Source organism: Ranitomeya imitator, chromosome 1 (assembly GCF_032444005.1).
Source record: "Ranitomeya imitator isolate aRanImi1 chromosome 1, aRanImi1.pri, whole genome shotgun sequence".
Taxonomy (NCBI): Eukaryota; Metazoa; Chordata; class Amphibia; order Anura; family Dendrobatidae; genus Ranitomeya; species Ranitomeya imitator.
The window spans coordinates 166,354,558-166,374,225 of record NC_091282.1 but is presented as its reverse complement, the minus strand read 5'-3'; the positions used below and the strand labels follow the sequence as shown (position 1 = coordinate 166,374,225).

General features: G+C 45.6%; 1 protein-coding gene across 4 annotated transcripts in view; it reads left to right on the top strand.

Annotated features, from left to right (window-relative positions):
• Positions 1-19,668, top strand: part of CHD1 (chromodomain helicase DNA binding protein 1) — a 109,174-nt gene that overhangs the window by 6,074 nt on the left and 83,432 nt on the right. For all 4 annotated transcript variants that reach the window (XM_069752169.1, XM_069752186.1, XM_069752178.1 and 1 more), the window contains exon 2: positions 19,204-19,363. In XM_069752169.1, the coding sequence (XP_069608270.1) occupies positions 19,317-19,363 (47 nt within the window). In that variant the 5' untranslated portion in view covers positions 19,204-19,316. The remainder of the gene's footprint in view (positions 1-19,203; positions 19,364-19,668) is intronic.

The window sequence follows — 19,668 nt, the reverse complement described above, 5'->3', positions numbered from 1 at the left end:
AACGGGGTGATGCTGTACATTATACTCTCCTCTGCCGTACAGGAGGCTGTAATAACGGGGTGATGCTGTACATTATACTCTCCTCTGCTGTACAGGAGCCTGTAATAACGGGGTGATGCTGTACATTATACTCTTCTCTGCTGTACAGGAGTCTGTAATAACGGGGTGATGCTGTACATTACTCTCCTCTGCTGTACAGGAGCCTGTAATAACGGGGTGATGCTGTACATTATACTCTCCTCTGCTGTACAGGAGCCTGTAATAACGGGGTGATGCTGTACATTATACTCTCCTCTGCTGTACAGGGACCTGTAATAACGGGGTGAGGCTGTAATAACGGGGTGATGCTGTACATTATACTCTCCTCTGCTGTATAGGAGTCTGTAATAACGGGGTGATGCTGTACATTATACTCTCCTCTGCTGTACAGGAGCCTGTAATAACGGGGTGATGCTGTACATTATACTCTCCTCTGCTGTACAGGAGCCTGTAATAACGGGGTGATGCTGTACATTATACTCTCCTCTGCTGTACAGGAGCCTGTAATAACGGGGTGATGCTGTACATTATACTCTCCTCTGCTGTACAGGAGTCTGTAATAACGGGGTGATGCTGTACATTATACTCTCCTCTGCTGTACAGGGACCTGTAATAACGGGGTGATGCTGTACATTATACTCTCCTCTGCTGTACAGGAGCCTGTAATAACGGGGTGATGCTGTACATTAATACTCTCCTCTGCATTCATACTGCAAAATGTCGCCATGATGTTCTTGAACCTCCACTGCTCTTTATTTTTTGCTCTTATTGGGCACATAACATTACTGGATCCTTCCCAGGCCAGCACCACTCCTTCAGCTTCAGGGCAGTGTCTCCTGTTCTGTGAGAGATCGTTGATTGCCTGCAGTTGTCAGGGACCTCGTGATTAAGATTGGATGAATGGTGCTGGTCTGGGGGGTAAGTCTACAATGCAGCATAAAATATTGGCTGTATACTTTCCTCCTAGAACGGCGCCACCCCTCCAATCTCAGTGATGTATTCTCTGACACGTATTCATGACACTTGACCGCCAGCACCACAGCGCTTAGTTTGGAGAATCTGCACCATTTTAGGCAGTAAATATATAGGTTTATAGAGCGCTGTGGAGCTATAAATGAGAGATTGTCCAGTAGTCTTATCTACTATATAATTGTCTAAGGCTAGGTTCACATTGCGTTAATGGGTTAAAGCTAACGGACTGCGTTGCACGGCGAAAATGTCGCAATTAACGCCGTGCAACAGGTCCGTTAGCGCACCCATTGACAGCAATGTGATTTCTGCCTGTAGCGCATCACTAGCGCATGCCATTTTCGGCACACGCTAGCGATGTGCCGTTCTTTTGTGACGGACCTCGGACGCTGCTTGCAGCGTCCGAGGTCCGTCCCTTGCTGGCGCAGATCGGGGACGCCGAACGCTGACCCTAAACAAACATTGCTTTAGCGCAATCCGCTAGTGCTATGAGCTTAACGGATTGCCCTAATGCAATGTGAACCTAGCCTAAGGGTCAGTTCCGTCTCTGTCTGTCCTTCTGTCTGTCCTTCTGTCTGTCCTTCTGCCTGTCCTTCTGCCTGTCCTTCTGCCTGTCCTTCTGCCTGTCCTTCTGCCTGTCCTTCTGTCTGTCCTTCTGTCTGTCCTTCTGCCTGTCCTTCTGCCTGTCCTTCTGTCTGTCCTTCTGTCTGTCCTTCTGTCTGTCCTTCTGTCTGTCCTTCTGTCTGTCCTTCTGTCTGTCCTTCTGTCTGTCCTTCTGTCTGTCCTTCTGTCTGTCCTTCTGTCTGTCCTTCTGTCTGTCCTTCTGTCTGTCCTTCTGTCTGTCCTTCTGTCTGTCCTTCTGTCTGTCCTTCTGCCTGTCCTTCTGCCTGTCCTTCTGCCTGTCCTTCTGCCTGTCCTTCTGCCTGTCCTTCTGCCTGTCCTTCTGTCACGGATATTCATCGGTCGCGGCCTCTGTCTGTCATTGAATCCAAGTCGCTGATTGGTTGTGGCAAAACGCCCACGACCAATCAGCGACGGGCGCAGTCCGGCGGCAACATGGCCGCTCCTTCCTCCTCGCAGTCAGTGCCCGCTCCGTACTCCCCTCCAGTCAGCGCTCACACAGGGTTAACGGCAGCCCTAATGGACCGCGGTGTAACGCGCGCGCTCCATTAACGCTGCTATTAACCCCTTAATCCCATATGACGTACTATCCCGTCCAGGTGACCTGGGACTTAATTCCCATGGACGGGATAGTACGTCATATGCGATCGGCCGCGCTCACGGGGGGAGCGCGGCCGATCGCGGCCGGGTGTCAGCTGCCTATCGCAGCTGACATCCGGCACTATGTGCCAGGAGCGGTCACGGACCGCTCCCGGCACATTAACCCCCGGCACACCGCGATCAAAGATGATCGCGGTGTGCCGGCGGTGCAGGGAAGCATCGCGCAGGGAGGGGGCTCCCTGCGGGCTTCCCTGAGACGATCGGTACACGGTGATGTGCTCACCGTGTACCGAGCGTCTTCTCCCTGCAGTCCCCGGATCCAAAATGGCCGCCGGGCTGCATCCGGGTCCTGCAGGGAGCACTTCCGGGTCAGGATCAGGCTGCAGCTGCAGCTCTAATCCTGCCCGGCTGTATGTCAGATCACCAATCTGACAGAGTGCTGTACACACTGTCAGATCGGTGATCTGTGATGTCCCCCCCCGGGACAAAGTGAAAAAGTAAAAAAAAAAATTTCCACACTTGTAAAAAAAAATTAAAAAAAAATTCCTAAATAAAGCAGAAAAAAAAAAATATTATTCCCATAAATACATTTCTTTACATAAAAAAAAAACAAAAAAAACAATAAAAGTACACATATTTAGTATCGCCGCGTCCGTAACGACCCGACCTATAAAACTGGCCCACTAGTTAACCCCTTCAGTGAACACCGTAAGAAAAAAAAAAAAAAAAACGAGCCAAAAAACAACGCTTTATTATCATAACGCTGAACAAAAAGTGGAATAACACGCGATCAAAAAGACGGATATAAATAACCATGGTACCTCTGAAAACGTCATCTTGTCCCGCAAAAAACGAGCCGCCATATAGCATCATAACCAAAAAAATAAAAAAGTTATAGTCCTGAGAATAAAGCGATGCCAAAATAATTATTTTTTCTATAAAATAGCTTTTATCGTATAAAAGCGCCAAAACATAAAAAAAATGATATAAATGAGATATCACTGTAATCGTACTGACCCGAAGAATAAAACTGCTTCATCAATTTTACCAAACGCGGAACGGTATAAACGCCTCCCCCAAAAGAAATTCATGAATAGCTGGTTTTTGGTCATTCTGCCTCACAAAAAATCGGAATAAAAAGCGATCAAAAACTGTCACATGTCCGAAAATGTAACCGATAAAAACGTCAACTCGTCCCGCAAAAAACAAGACCTCACATGACTCTGTGGACCAAAATATGGAAAAATTATAGGTCTCAAAATGTGGAGACGCAAAAACTTTTTTGCTATAAAAAGCGTCTTTTAGTGTGTGACGGCTGCCAATCATAAAAATCCGATATAAAAAACTCGCTATAAAAGTAAATCAAACCCCCCTTCATCACCCCCTTAGTTAGGCTAGGTTCACATTGCGTTAATGGGTTAACGCTAACGGACAGCGTTGCACGGCGAAAATGTCACAATTAACGCCGTGCAACGGGTCCGTTAGCACAACCATTGATAGCAATGTGATTTTCGGGTGTAGCGCATCGCTAGAGCGTGCCATTTTCGGCTCGCGCTAGCAAGGTGCCGTTCTTTTGTGGCGCGCCTCAGACGCTGCTTGCAGCGTCCGCGGCGCGCCCGAGGTCCGATCCCCGATCTTCCAGAGCGGGGACGTTAACGCGACCACTAAACACGACACCTAAAAAGACATTGCGTTAGCGCAATCCGCTAGTGCTAAACGGATTTCCCTAATGCAATGTGAACCTAGCCTTAGGGAAAAATAATAAAATTAAAAAAAATGTATTTATTTCCATTTTCCGGTTAGGGTTAGGGCTAGGGTTAGGGTTAGGGTTTGTATTACATTTACGGTTGGGATTAGGGTTGGGATTAGAATTAGGGGTGTGTCAGGGTTAGGTGTGTGGTTAGGGTTACAGTTGGGATTAGGGTTAGGGGTGCGTTTGGATTAGGGTTTCAGTTATAATTGGGGGTTTCCACTGTTTAGACACATCAGGGGCTCTCCAAACGCGACATGGCGTCCGATCTCAATTCCAGCCAATTCTGCATTGAAAAAGTAAAACAGTGCTCCTTCACTTCCGAGCTCTCCCGTGCGCCCAAACAGGGGTTTACCCCAACATATGGGGTATCATCGTACTCGAGACAAATTGGACAACAACTTTTTGGGTCCAAGTTCTCTTGTTATCCTTGGGAAAATAAAAATTTGGGGGGCTAAAAATCATTTTTGTGGGAAAAAAAAGGATTTTTTATTTTCACGGCTCTGCGTTATAAACTGTAGTGAAACACTTGGGGGTTCAAAGTTTTCACAACACATCTAGATAAGTTCCATGGGAGGTCTAGTTTCAATATGGGGTCACTTGTGGGTGGTTTCTACTGTTTGGGTACATCAGGGGCTCTGCAAATGCAACGTGACGCCTGCAGACCAATCCATCTAAGTCTGCATTCCAAATGGCGCTCCTTCCCTTCCGAGCTCTGCCATGCGCCCAAACAGTGGTTCCCCCCCACATACGGGGTATCAGCGTACTCAGGACAAATTGAACAACAACTTTTGGGGTCCAATTTATTCTGTTACCCTTGTAAAAATACAAAGCTGGGGGCTAAAAAATCATTTTTGTGAAAAAAAAAAAGAATTTTTATTTTCACGGCTCTGCGTTATAAACTGTAGTGAAACACTTAGGGGTTCAAAGTTCTCACAACACATCTAGATAAGTTCCTTGGGAGGTCTAGTTTCTAATATGGGGTCACTTGTGGGGGGTTTGTACTGTTTGGGTACATCAGGGGCTCTGCAAATGCAACGTGACTCCTGCAGACCAATCCATCTAAGTCTGCATTCCAAATGGCGCTCCTTCCCTTCCGAGCTCTGCCATGCGCCCAAACAGTGGTTCCCCCCCACATATGGGGTATCAGCGTACTCAGGACAAATTGGACAACAACTTCTGGGGTCCAATTTATTATGTTACCCTTGTGAAAATACAAAACTGGGGGCTAAAAAATAATTTTTGCGAAAAAAAAAAAAAAAAATTATTTTAACGGCTCTGCGTTATAAACTGTAGTGAAACATTTGGGGGTTCAAAGCTCTCAAAACACATCTAGATAAGTTCCTTATGGGGTCTAGTTTCCAAAATGGTGTCACTTGTGGGGGGTTTTAATGTTTAGGCACATCAGGGGCTCTCCAAACCAACATGGCGTCCCAACTTAATTCCAGTCAATTTTGCATTGAAAAGTCAAATGGCGCTCCTTCCCTTCCGAGCTCTGCTATGCACCCAAAAAGTGGTTTACCCCCACATATGGGGTATCGTCGCACTCAGGACAAATTGCACAACAACTTTTGTGGTCTAATTTCTTCTCTTACCCTTGGGAAAATAAAAAATTGGGGGCGAAAAGATCATTTTTGTGAAAAAATAAGATTTTTTTATTTTTACGGCTCTGCATTATAAACTTCTGTGAAGCACTTGTTGGGTCAAAGTGCTCACCACACATCTAGATAAGTTCCTTAAGGGGTCTACTTTTCAAAATGGTGTCACTTGTGAGGGGTTCCAATGTTTAGGCACATCAGGGGCTCTCCAAACGCAACATGGCGTCCCATCTCAATTCCAGTCAATTTTGCATTGAAAAGTCAAATGGCGCTCCTTCCCTTCCGAGCTCTGCCATACGCCCAAACAATGGTTTACACCCATATATGGGGTATCAGCGTACTCAGGACAAATTGGCCAACAATTTTTGAGGTCCAATTTCTTCTCTTACTCTTGGGAAAATAAAAAATTGGGGGCGAAAAGATCATTTTTGTGAAAAAATATGATTTTTTATTTTTACGGCTCTGCATTATAAACTTCTGTGAAGCAATTGGTGGGTCAAAGTGGTCACCACACATCTAGATAAGTTCCTTAGGGTGTCTACTTTCCAAAATGGTGTCACTTGTGGGGGGGTTTCAATGTTTAGGCACATCAGTGGCTCTCCAAACGCAACATGGTGTCCCATCTCAATTCCTGTCAATTTTGCATTTAAAAGTCAAATGGCGCTCCTTCCCTTCCGAGCTCTGCCATGCGCCCAAACAGTGGTTTACTCCCACATATGGGCTATCAGCGTACTCAGTACAGATTGTACAACAATGTTTGGCATCCATTTTATCCTGTTACCCTTGGTAAAATAAAACAAATTGGAGCTGAAATAAATTTTGTGTGAAAAAAAGTTAAATATTCATTCTTATTTAAACATTCCAAAAATTCCTGTGAAACCCCTGAAGGGTTAATAAACTTCTTGAATGTGGTTTTGAGCACCTTGAGGGGTGCAGTTTTTAGAATGGTCTCACACTTGGGTATTTTCTATCATATAGACCCCTCAAAATGACATCAAATGAGATGTGGTCCCTAAAAAAAAAATGGTGTTGTAAAAATGAGAAATTGCTGGTCAACTTTTAACCCTTATAACTCCCTAACAAAAAAAAATTTTGGTTCCAAAATTGTGCTGATGTAAAGTAGACATGTGGGAAATGTTACTTATTAAGTATTTTGCGTGAGATATCTCTGTGATTTAAGGGCATAAAAATTTAAAGTTGGAAAATTGCGAAACTTTCTAAATTTTCGCCAAATTTCCGTTTTTTTCACAAATAAACGCAAGTTATATCGAATAAATGTTACTACTAAAATGAAGTACAATATGTCACGAGAAAACAATGTCAGAATCGCCAAGATCCGTTGAAGCGTTCCAGAGTTATAACCTCATAAAGGGACAGTGGTCAGAATTGTAAAAATTGGCCCGGTCATTAACGTGCAAACCACCCTCGGGGCTTAAGGGGTTAACCCTGTGTGACCAACTTTTTTACTATTGAGGCTGCCTATGCAGCCTTAACCCCTTAGTGACAGAGCCAATTTGGTACTTAATGACCAGGCCAATTTTTGCAATTCTGACCACTGTCACTTTATGAGGTTATAACTCTGGAACGCTTCAACGGATCCCGCTGATTCTGAGATTGTTTTTTCGTGACATATTGTACTTCATGTTAGTGGTAACATTTCTTCGATATTACTTGCGATTATTTATGAAAAAAACGGAAATATGGCGAAAATTTTTACAATTTTGCAATTTTCAAACTTTGTATTTTTATGCCCTTAAATCAGAGAGATATGTCACAAAAAATAGTTAATAAATAACATTTCCCACATGTCTACTTTACATCAGCACAATTTTGGAACCAAAATTTTTTTTTGTTAGGGAGTTATAAGGGTTAAAAGTTGACCAGCAATTTCTCATTTTTACAACACCATTTTTTTTAGGGACCACATCACATTTGAAGTCATTTTGAGGGGTCTATATGATAGAAAATAATGAAGTGTGACACCATTCTAAAAACTACACCCCTCAAGGTGCTCAAAACCACATTCAAGAAGTTTATTAACCCTTTACGTGCTTCACAGGAACTGAAACAATGTGGAAGGAAAAAATGAACATTTAACTTTTTTTTGCAAACCTCTTAATTCAGAACCATTTTTTTTATTTTCACAAGTGTAAAAACAGAAATGTAACCATAAATTTTGTTATGCAATTTCTCCTGAATACGCCAATACCCCATATGTGGGGGTAAACCACTGTTTGGGCGCACCGCAGAGCTTGGAAGAGAAAGAGTGCCGTTTTACTTTTTCAATGTAGAATTGGCTGGAATTGAGATCGGACGCCATGTCGCGTTTGGAGAGCCCCTGATGTGCCTAAACAGTAGAAATCCCCCACAAGTGACCCCATTTTGGAAACTAGACCCCCCATGGAACTTATCTAGATGTGTGGTGAGAACCTTGAATGCCCAAGTGCTTCACAGAAGTTTATAATGCAGAGCCGTGAAAATAAAAATTTTTTTTTTTTTCCACAAAAAAGATATTGTAGCCCCCAAGTTTTTATTTTCACAAGGGTAACAGGAGAAATTGGACTGCAATAGTTGTTGTGCAATTTATCCCGAGTACGCTGATGCGCCATATGTGGGGGTAAACCACTGTTTGGGCGCACGGCAGAGCTCGGAAGGGAAGGAGCGCCTTTTTGGAATGCAGACTTTGATAGAATGGTCTGTGGGCATTATGTTGCGATTGCAGAGCCCCTGATGTACCTAAACTGTAGTAACGCCCCACAAGTGACCCCATTTTGGAAACTAGACCCCCCAAGGAAATTATCTAGATGTGTGGTGAGAACTTTGAATGCCCAAGTGCGTCACAGAAGTTTAGAATGCAGAGTCGTGAAAATAAAAAATATTTTTTTTTTTCACAAAAAAGATATTGTAGCCCCCAAGTTTTTATTTTCACAAAGGTAACGAGAAATTGGACCCCAGAAGTTGTTGTTCAATTTATCCCGAGTACGTTGATGCCCCATATGTGGGGGTAACCCACTGTTTGGGCACACGGCAGAGCTCAGAAGGGAGGGAGCACCATTTGACTTTTTGAGCGCAAAATTGGCTGTCGTGTTTGGAGGACCCCCTGATGTACCTAAACAGTGGAAACCCCCCAATTCTAGCTCCAACCCTAACCCCAACACACCCCTAACCCTAATCCCAACCTGATCCATAATCCTAATCACTAACCCTAACCATAATCACAACCCTTACCCCAAAGCAACCCTAATGTCAACCCTAACCATAACCCTAATCAAAACCCTAAATCCAACACACCCCTAATCCTAATCTCAACCCTAACCTCAAACCTAACCCTAATCCCAATACACCCCTAATCACAACCCTAACCTTAACCCTAATCCAAACCCTAACCCTAATCCCAGCTCTAACCCTAACTTTAGCCCCAACCCTAGCCCTAACTTTAGCCCCAACCCTAACCCTAGCCCTAAGGCTACTTTCACACTTGCGTCGTTTGGCATTCCGTCGCAATCCGTCGTTTTGGACAAGAAACGGATCCTGCAAATGTGCCCGCAGGATGCGTTTTTTGCCCATAGACTTGTATTGCCGACGGATCGTGACGGATGGCCACACGTCGCGTCCGTCGTGCACTGGATCAGTTGTGTTTTGGCGGAGCGTCGGCACAAAAAAACGTTCAATGAAACGTTTTTTTGTACGTCGCATCCGCCATTTCTGACCGCGCATGCGTGGCCGTAACTCCGCCCCCTTCTTCCCGAGGACATAGATTGGGCAGCGGATGCGTTGAAAAACTACAGCTGCTGCCCACGTTGTGCACAATTTTCACAACGTGCGTCGGTATGTCGGGCCGACGCATTGCGACGGCCCCGTACCGACGTAAGTGTGAAAGAAGCCTAACCCTAAATTTAGCCCCAACCCTAACCCTAAATTTAGCCCCAACCCAAACCCTATATTTAGCCCCAACCCTAGCCCTAACCTAACCCTAACCCTACCCCTAACCTAACCCTACCCCTAACCCTAACCTAACCCTACGCCTAACCCTAACCTACCCCTAACCCTAACCTAACCCTAATTTTAGCCCCAACTGCTGTTCTCCTGCCGGCCGGCAGATGGAGACAGATGGCGGGCGCACTGGGCATGCGTCCGCCATGTTCTTCTGCCGGCGGCCAGGAGGAGCAGCAAGAGGATCCAGGGACACAGGTGAGTATTGTAGGGTCCCCGAATCCCCCTATTTCTCTGTCCTCTGATGTGCGATCACATCAGAGGACAGAGAATTACACTTTACTTTTTTTTTTTTTTTTTGCGGTCGCCGGTAAACAGTTAATTACCGGCGATCGCAAAACAGGGGTCGGTAAAACCGACCCCGATCATGCTCTTTGGGGTCTCGGCTACCCCCGGCAGCCGAGACCCCAAAGATTCTCCCGGTGCCGGCCGGTGGGCGCACTGCGCATGCGCCCACCATTTTAAAGATGGCGGCGCCCACCGGGAGACACGAGGAGCATCGGGGGAGCTAGGTGAGTATTGGGGGGCCACCTGGGACCCCTTTTCTCTGTCCTCCGATGTGCGATCACATCGGAGGACAGAGAAATTAAAAAGAGATCGCTTTTTTTTTTTTTTGCGATCGCCGGTAAACGGTTAATTACCGGCGATCGCAAATGCGGGGTGGGTTAAAAACCCCCCGAATCATGTTCTCTGGGGTCTCGGCTACCCCCGGCAGCCGAGACCCCGGAGAAAATCGGCCTGTGGGGGGCGCTATTGACTTTTTCCACAGCGCCGTTAATTAACGGCGCTGTGGTTTAAGTACCCTTAGCGGCCGCCGTTAAAAGGCGTATCGGCGGTCGCTAAGGGGTTAATAGTAAAAAGATCTAATGTTACAAATAATAATAATAATAAAAAAAAATCATCATATACTCGCCCTCCGGCGCCTTTACCGATCCTCGCGATGCTCCGATGACCGCTCCATGCAAGCGTCAGGTTTCGGTGGCAAGGATGGTATGCGACAAGGACCTTCCATAACGTCACGGTCATGTGACCGCGACGTCATCACAGGTCCTGTGCCCATACCAACCCTGCACCGCACAAAGGGCCAGGACTTCAACGGAGGGTGAGTATATGTTTATTTTTTATTTTACGTCTGTGTACTACATGGCTCTGTGCTGTATTCTCCGTCTCTGTGAAATATACTATGTGGCTGGGCAATATACTACGAGGCTCTGTGCTGTATACTCCGTCTCTGTGAAATATACTACGTGGCTGGGCAATATACTACGAGGCTGGGCAATATACTATGTGACTGGGCAATATACTACTTGGCTGGGCAACATACTACGTGGCTGGGCAACATACTACGTGGTTGGGCAATATACTACGAGGCTGGGCAATATACTACGTGACTGGGCAATATACTACGTGACTGGGCAATATACTACGTGGCTGGGCAATATACTACGTGGCTGGGCAATATACTACGTGGGCTGGGCAATATACTACGTGACTGGGCAATATACTACGAGGCTGGGCAATATACTACGTGACTGGGCAATATACTACGTGGCTGGGCAATATACTACGTGGCTGGGCAATATACTACGTGGCTGGGCAATATACTACGTGGCTGGGCAATATACTACGTGGACATGCATATTCTAGAATACCTGATGCATTAGAATCGGGCCACCATCTAGTATACTGCTAAAGCTTAAATGGAATCTGTCAGGTGACTATTGCTGCCCAAACCAAGGGCATCATGAGTCAGAGCCTGGCTGCATGATTGCACCTAGGTTTGATCTTATCTTCACCATGCCACAGAGAGCCTAGATTGAGTGACAGGTGTGTGTACATGGGGAAAGACGTGGTGATCAACCAGAGCGGTGCTAGTAAAAGCCGTCCAGGTATCTCCCTATAGCCCCCGGCAGGCTCTTCAAACCATGGCTTCTCCAACAGTGGACCATTTCAGAGAAAATATACCTGCCTGCAATCGTTCAGTGTCTGATCCGTGCTGCCTGTGCTTTGGGCAGCATGAATTGACTGACAGGTTTCTTTTTAGGGGGTTGCTCAGCCACCTAACATTTTTTTCGAAAATTTGGTATGTTATTATTACTTATAAATAAGACTATTACTTGCCTTCCCAATTCTGTGAAGCCAGAAGGCTAGAGACTGTCAGGAGACTGGGGCATGTGAGTGTCGGGGATCATGAAGATGTGGATTACTACTTTTATTAGTTTATAGTAACGACAGTTCTTCCGGGGCTTAATATAGCTTGTGAAACCCTGAGAGAACTGTCATTACTACAAATCCGAGGTTTTGCTGTCTTGTAAATCAGGAAATGTATCTTGTGTATTTGCATGTCACGCACGGTCTGTCATAGCAATAATGGTGCTCTCCGTAAGTCGCCATGTACCTGCTATACATGACAGCGCTGTCTTACTGATGGAGGGACTTGATCTTCAAGTTCTGAAACTGTAAAACGATTCCATCTCAGATTGACCTGTCCCTTACATTTACAGAATTAATTACAATTTTCGGTGTTTACTGATGAGACCTAATGGTCTGAGATGGCAGTGCCTCAGTGTGTACCTTGCGTCTTCAGTGCTACCTAGGGCAAATTACAGCACTTTATGGACCGCTTAATCACAATGGACCCCCTTACAAAATAAAATCAGCTGTACTGGCTCTCCCAGGGCTCTGGTGACATTGACATCTTTGTCACTTAAGCCTTGCAGTCAGTCAGTGGCCGCTTCACTCTCCCCTCCATAATAATTGAGATGGGGTTGTCCGGGTAGTGGGAATCCCCTTTAAGGCTTTGTTCACATTATACAGTGCTCTCCACCAAGCGCTATGTCTGGGTTTTATCAGGAACCCCCAAACTGTAATCCTAATGAAGCCGACACTCACTTCTGCCAGACACAATCTGGCAATATTTCTCTTTTTCAGACATGCACTAGATGTGACAAACCATATTTTTGGGGGTTCTGACATAGTCTTCTATGGGGCTTTTCTGTTACTCTGCGAAATAAACTCGTATGTAGCTGGTGTGGTGCTGGTCTCACCATGTGGTTCACCAGTACAACATACTGCATCACACAAAATATCTGCCACTGCGTATTGCAGAGCGATACTCTTCATCTTGCCATCCCTTTCTGCCCCCTTCTCTTCCATACCTGTGAGACCACAGAATGTGTTGAGTATGACTTTCAGTTATCTTATATTAACCCCTTCAAGACCCAGCCTATTTTGACCTTAAAGACCTTGCCGTTTTTTGCAATTCTGACCAGTGTCCCTTTATGAGGTAATAACTCAGGAACGCTTCAACGGATCCTAGCGGTTCTGAGATTGTTTTTTCGTGACATATTGGGCTTCATGTTAGTGGTAAATTTAGGTCAATAAATTCTGCATTTATTTGTGATAAACACGGAAATTTGGCGAAAATTTTGAAAATTTCGCAATTTTCACATTTTTAATTTTTATTCTGTTACACCAGAGAGATATGTGACACAAAATAGTTAATAAATAACATTTCCCACATGTTTACTTTACATCAGCACAATTTTGGAAACAAAATTTTTTTTTGTTAGGAAGTTATAAGGGTTAAAATTCGACCAGCGATTTGTCATTTTTACAACGAAATTTACAAAACCATTTTTTTTAGGGACCACCTCACATTTGAAGTCAGTTTGAGGGGTCTATATGGCTGAAAATACCCAAAAGTGACACCATTCTAAAAACTGCACCCCTCAAGGTACTCAAAACCACATTCAAGAAGTTTATTAACCCTTCAGGTGCTTCACAGCAGCAGAAGCAACATGGAAGGAAAAAATGAACATTTAACTTTTTAGTCACAAAAATTATCTTTTAGCAACAATTTTTTTATTTTCCCAATGGTAAAAGGAGAAACTGAACCGCGAAAGTTGTTGTCCAATTTGTCCTGAGTACGCTGATACCTCATATGTGGGGGTAAACCACTGTTTTGGCGCACGGCAGGGCTTGGAAGGGAAGGAGCGCCATTTGACTTTTTGAATCAAAAATTGGCTCCACTCTTTAGCGGACACCATGTCACGTTTGGAGAGCCCCCGTGTGCCTAAAAATTGGAGCTCCCCCACAAGTGACCCCATTTTGGAAACTAGACGCCCCAAGGAACTTATCTAGATGCATAGTGAGCACTTTGAACCCCCAGGTGCTTCACAAATTGATCCGTAAAAATGAAAAAGTACTTTTTTTTCACAAAAAAATTCTTTTAGCCTCAATTTTTTCATTTTCACATGGGCAACAGGATAAAATGGATCCTAAAATGTGTTGGGCAATTTCTCCTGAGTACACCAATACCTCACATGTGGAGGTAAACCACTGTTTGGGCACATGGTAAGGCTCGGAAGGGAAGGAGCGCCATTTGACTTTTTGAATGGAAAATTAGCTCCAATTGTTAGCGGACACCATGTCGCGTTTGGAGAGCCCCTGTGTGCCTAAACATTGGAGCTCCCGCACAAGTGACCCCATTTTGGAAACTAGACCCCCCAAGGAACTTATCTAGATGCATATTGAGCACTTTAAACCCCCAGGTGCTTCACAGAAGTTTATAACGCAGAGCCATGAAAATAAAAAATAATTTTTCTTTCCTCAAAAATGATTTTTTAGCCTGGAATTTCCTATTTTGCCAAGGATAATAGGAGAAATTGGACCCCAAATATTGTTGTCCAGTTTGTCCTGAGTACGCTGATACCCCATATGTGGGGGTAAACCACTGTTTGGGCGCACGGCAGGGCTCGGAAGGGATGGCACGCCATTTGGCTTTTTAAATGGAAAATTAGCTCCAATCATTAGCGGACACCATGTCACGTTTGGAGAGCCCCTGTGTGCCTAAACATTGGAGATCCCCAAGAAATGACACCATTTTAGAAACTAGACCCCCAAAGGAACTAATCTAGATGTGTGGTGAGGACTTTGAACCCCCAAGTGCTTCACAGAAGTTTATAACGCAGAGCCATGAAAATAAAAAAAAAAATTATTTTCTCAAAAATGATCTTTTAGCCTGCAATTTTTTATTTTCCCAAGGGTAACAGGAGAAATTCTCCTGAGTACGCTGATACCCCATATGTGGGGGTAAATCACTGTTTGGGCACATGCCGGGGCTCGGAAGTGAAGTAGTGACGTTTTGAAATGCAGACTTTGATGGAATGCTCTGTGGGCGTCACGTTGCGTTTGCAGAGCCCCTGATGTGGCTTAACAGTAGAAACCCCCCACAAGTGACCCCATTTTGGAAACTAGACCCCCAAAGGAACTTATCTAGATGTGTGGTGAGCACTTTGAACCCCCAAGTGCTTCATAGAAGTTTATAATGCAGAGCCGTGAAAATAATAAATACGTTTTCTTTCCTCAAAAATAATTATTTAGCCCAGAATTTTTTAATTTTCCCAAGGGTAACAGGAGAAATTTGACCCCAATATTTGTTGTCCAGTTTCTCCTGAGTACGGTGATACCCCATATGTGGGGGTAAACTACTGTTTGGGCACATGCCGGGGCTTGGAATTGAAGTAGTGACGTTTTGAAATGCAGACTTTGATGGAATGCTCTGCGGGCGTCACGTTGCGTTTGCAGAGCCCCTGATGTGCCTAAACAGTAGAAACCCCCCACAAGTGACCCCAGTTTGGAAACTAGACCCTGAAAGGAACTTATCTAGATGTGTGGTGAGCACTTTGAACCCCCAAGTGCTTCATAGAAGTTTATAATGCAGAGCCGTGAAAATAATAAATACGTTTTCTTTCCTCAAAAATAATTATTTAGCCCAGAATTTTTTATTTTCCCAAGGGTTACAGGAGAAATTGGACCCCAAAAGTTGTTGTCCAGTTTCTCCTGAGTACGCTGATACCCCATATGTGGGGGTAAACTACTGTTTGGGCACATGCCGGGGCTTGGAATTGAAGTAGTGACGTTTTGAAATGCAGACTTTGATGGAATGCTTTTGCAGTTGCAGTTGCGTTTGCAGAGCCCCTGGTGTGCCTAAACAGTAGAAACCCCCCACAAGTGACCCCATTTTAGAAACTAGACCCCCCAAGGAACTTATCTAGATATGTGGTGAGCACTTTGAACCCCCAAGTGCTTCACAGACGTTTACAACGCAGAGCCGTGAAAATAAAAAATCATTTTTCTTTCCTCAAAAATTATGTTTTAGCAAGCATTTTTTTAGATTCACAAGGGTAACAGGAGAAATTGGACCCCAGTAATTGTTGCGCAGTTTGTCCTGAGTATGCTGGTACCCCATATGTGGGGGTAAACCACTGTTTGGGCACACGTCAGGGCTCGGAAGTGAGGGAGCACCATTTGACTTTTTGAATACGAGATTGGCTGGAATCAATGGTGGCGCCATGTTGCGTTTGGAGACCCCTGATGTGCCTAAACAGTGGTAACCCCTCAATTCTAACTCCAACACTAACCCCAACACATCCCTAACCCTAATCCCAACTGTAGCCATAATCCTAATCACAACCCTAACCCCAACACACCCCTAACCACAACACTAACCCCAACACACCCCTAACCCTAACCACAACCCTAATTCCAACCCTAACCCTAAGGCTATGTGCCCACGTTGCGGATTCGTGTGAGATATTTCCGCACCATTTTTGAAAAATCTGCGGGTAAAAGGCACTGTGTTTTACCTGCGGATTTTCCGCGGATTTCCAGTGTTTTTTGTGCGGATTTCACCTGCGGATTCCTATTGAGGAACAGGTGTAAAACGCTGCGGAATCCGCACAAAGAATTGACATGCTGCGGAAAATACAACGCAGCGTTCCCGCGCGGTATTTTCCGCACCATGGGCACAGCGGATTTGGTTTTTCATATGTTTACATGGTACTGTAAACCTGATGGAACACTGCTGCGAATCCGCAGCCAAATCCGCACCGTGTGCACATAGCCTAATTCTAAAGGTATGTGCACACGCTGCGGAAAACGCTGCGGATCCGCAGCAGTTTCCCATGAGTGTACAGTTCAATGTAAACCTATGGGAAACAAAAATCGCTGTACACATGCTGCGGAAAAACTGCACGGAAACGCAGCGGTTTACATTCCGCAGCATGTCACTTCTTTGTGCGGATTCCGCAGCGGTTTTACAACTGCTCCAATAGAAAATCGCAATTGTAAAACCGCAGTGAAATGCGCAGAAAAAAACGCGGTAAATCCGCCATAAATCCGCAGCGGTTTAGCACTGCGGATTTATCAAATCCGCAGCGGAAAAATCCGCAGAGGACCAGAATACGTGTGCACATACCGAAACCCTAACCCTAACCCTACCCCTAACCCTACCCCTAACCCTACCCCAAACCCTACCCCTAGCCCTACCCCTAACCCTACCCCTAACCCTAACCCTATTCTAACATTAGTGGAAAAAAAAAATTTCTTTATTTTTTTATTGTCCCTACCTATGGGGGTGACAAAGGGGGGGGGGGTCATTTATTATTTTTTTTATTTTGATCACTGAGATAGATTATATCTCAGTGATCAAAATGCACTTTGGAACGAATCTGCCGGCCGGCAGATTCGGCAGGCGCACTGCGCATGCGCCCGCCATTTTGGAAGATGGCGGCGCCTGGGAGAAGACGGACGGGACCACGGCTGGATCGGTAAGTATGATAGGGTGGGGAGGGACCACGGGGGGGGGGGGGGATCGGAGCACGGGGCGGGGAATCGGAGCGCGGGAGGGGTGGAACGGAGCGCGGGGGGCGTGGAGCGGAGCACGGGGGGGCCGGAATAGAGCACGGGGGGGTGGAACGGAGCACGGGGGGGGGGGTGGATCGGAGTGCAAGGGGGGTGATTGGAGCACGGGGGGGTAATTGGAGCACGGGGGGAGCGGACACGAGCACGGGGGGGAGCGGAGCACTGGACGGAGGGGAGCCGGAGCAGTGTACCAGCCAGATCGGAGGGCTGGGGGGGCGATCGGTGGGGTGGGGTGGGGTGGGGGCACACTAGTATTTCCAGCCATGGCCGATGATATTTCAGCATCGGCCATGGCTGGATTGTAATATTTCACCCGTTATAATGGGTGAAATATTACAAATCGCTCTGATTGGCAGTTTCACTTTCAACAGCCAATCAGAGCGATCGTAGCCACGAGGGGGTGAAGCCACCCCCCCTGGGCTAAACTACCACTCCCCCTGTCCCTGCAGATCGGGTGAAATGGGAGTTAACCCTTTCACCCGATCTGCAGGGACGCGATCTTTCCATGACGCCGCATAGGCGTCATGGGTCGGAATGGCACCGACTTTCATGACGCCTACGTGGCGTCATGGGTCGGGAAGGGGTTAAAAGGACAAATTGCTGAAGATTACCGTATATACTCGAGTATAAGCCGAGATTTTCAGCCCACTTTTTTGGGCTGAAAGTCTCCCACTCAGCTTATACTCGAGTCATACGCAGGGGTCGGGAGGGGGAGCGGGGGCTGTGAAATTATACTCACCTACTCCTGGCGCGGTCCCTGCAGGTCCCTGGCGCCGGCAGCAGCAGATTCTTCCTGTTCTGAGCGGTCACATGGTACCGGCTCCACCTCCCATAGAGGTGGAGCCGCATATTCATTACTGTAATGAGCGGTAACAGTGACCGCTCAGTACAGGATGAAGCTGCGGCGTCGGGGAAGCAGGGACTGCACCGCGCCAGGACCATGTGAGTATACGGGGTGGGTCATAACGTTTGTGCAGCACTATATGGGGCCATAGCGTTTGTGCAGCACTGTATGGGGCAAGTGTCTGTATGGGGCCATAATTAACGTTTGTGGAGCATTACGGTATATGGGGCAAGTGTTTGTATGGAGCATCTTATAGGGCCATAATCAAGGTTTGTGCAGCACTATATGGGGCAAATATCTTTATGGAGCATCAATCAGCATTTGTGCAGCATTATATTGGGCAAATGTGTCTATGGAACATCTTATGGGGCCATTATTAACCTTTATGCAGGATTATATGGGGCATATTTTAATATGGAGCATCTTATGGGGCCCATCATAAACTGTATGGAGCATTATATGGGGCTCCTGATTCAATATGGATATTCAAAAACACTTAACCTACTGATGTCTCAATTAATTTTACTTTTATTGGTATCTATTTTTACTTTTGACATTTACCGGTAGCTGCTGCATTTCCCACCCTAGTCTTATACTCGAGTCATTAAGTTTTCCCAGTTTTTTTGTGGCAAAATTAGGGGGGTCGGCTTATACTTGGGTCTGTTTATTCTCGGGTCGGCTTATACTCGAGTATGTACGGTAATTGTTCCTCAGCTTGGCTTCTTAAGGATTTTGTGATTTTTTTTTTTTTTTTTTTTTTTTTTATCCCAAATTTTTGATAATTTAATTATTGTTCTCTGAGCTGATTTAATTAAAAGGGTTGTCGAGTGAAAATAAGTTATTACCCAACTTCTTGATTGATTGGTGCAGGTGACAGCAGTCGGACTCCGGTCTTTTATCCACATATGAGTGGAGCGACAGTTCATCCTGCCATGCCTTGATGCAGGGTCCAATGGTGGGACAGCCTCCATTCAGCGTGTTCTCACCTATCTGCGGCATAACTCAGGCGCACTGCATTGTATGTTGCAGCTTCTTTTACGGTTTACAGTTACATCTTAATTTTACTTTTTTTTTCTTTTCAGATTAAATTTCCTTAGTATTTTTTAAAAGGAAGAAGCTTAATGTGGAAGTATTAATATCCATCTCCTCATCTTCAATTTGTACATATTTGTTTTAAATCTGTGAAAGTTTGACAATGAACGGGCAGAGTGATGACGAAAGCAATAGCAGTGGAAATTCAAGGTGAGATTTACTTTGTTACGCAGGCATTATTGAGGAGGTTGTCTACTACTAGTCCAACTCCTTCCTATATCCTATGTTCTCTGTTATCAAATAAAAATGCCTCACGCTCTCCTCTCGTACTGGAGCTGTGGCAGCGATGTCAGTTCCCTCTCCCTATTCTCGACGGACATTCTGCCTTGTGGGTCCTGCAGCAAGACTGTGGCCACTATCGAGCTTCTGCGCTTTCACTTCCTTTGGATGAACCTCCCGCGGGGAGGCGGCAGCGCTTTAGCGGCAGCTGATTGCTGGCAGCGCTGACATTGCTG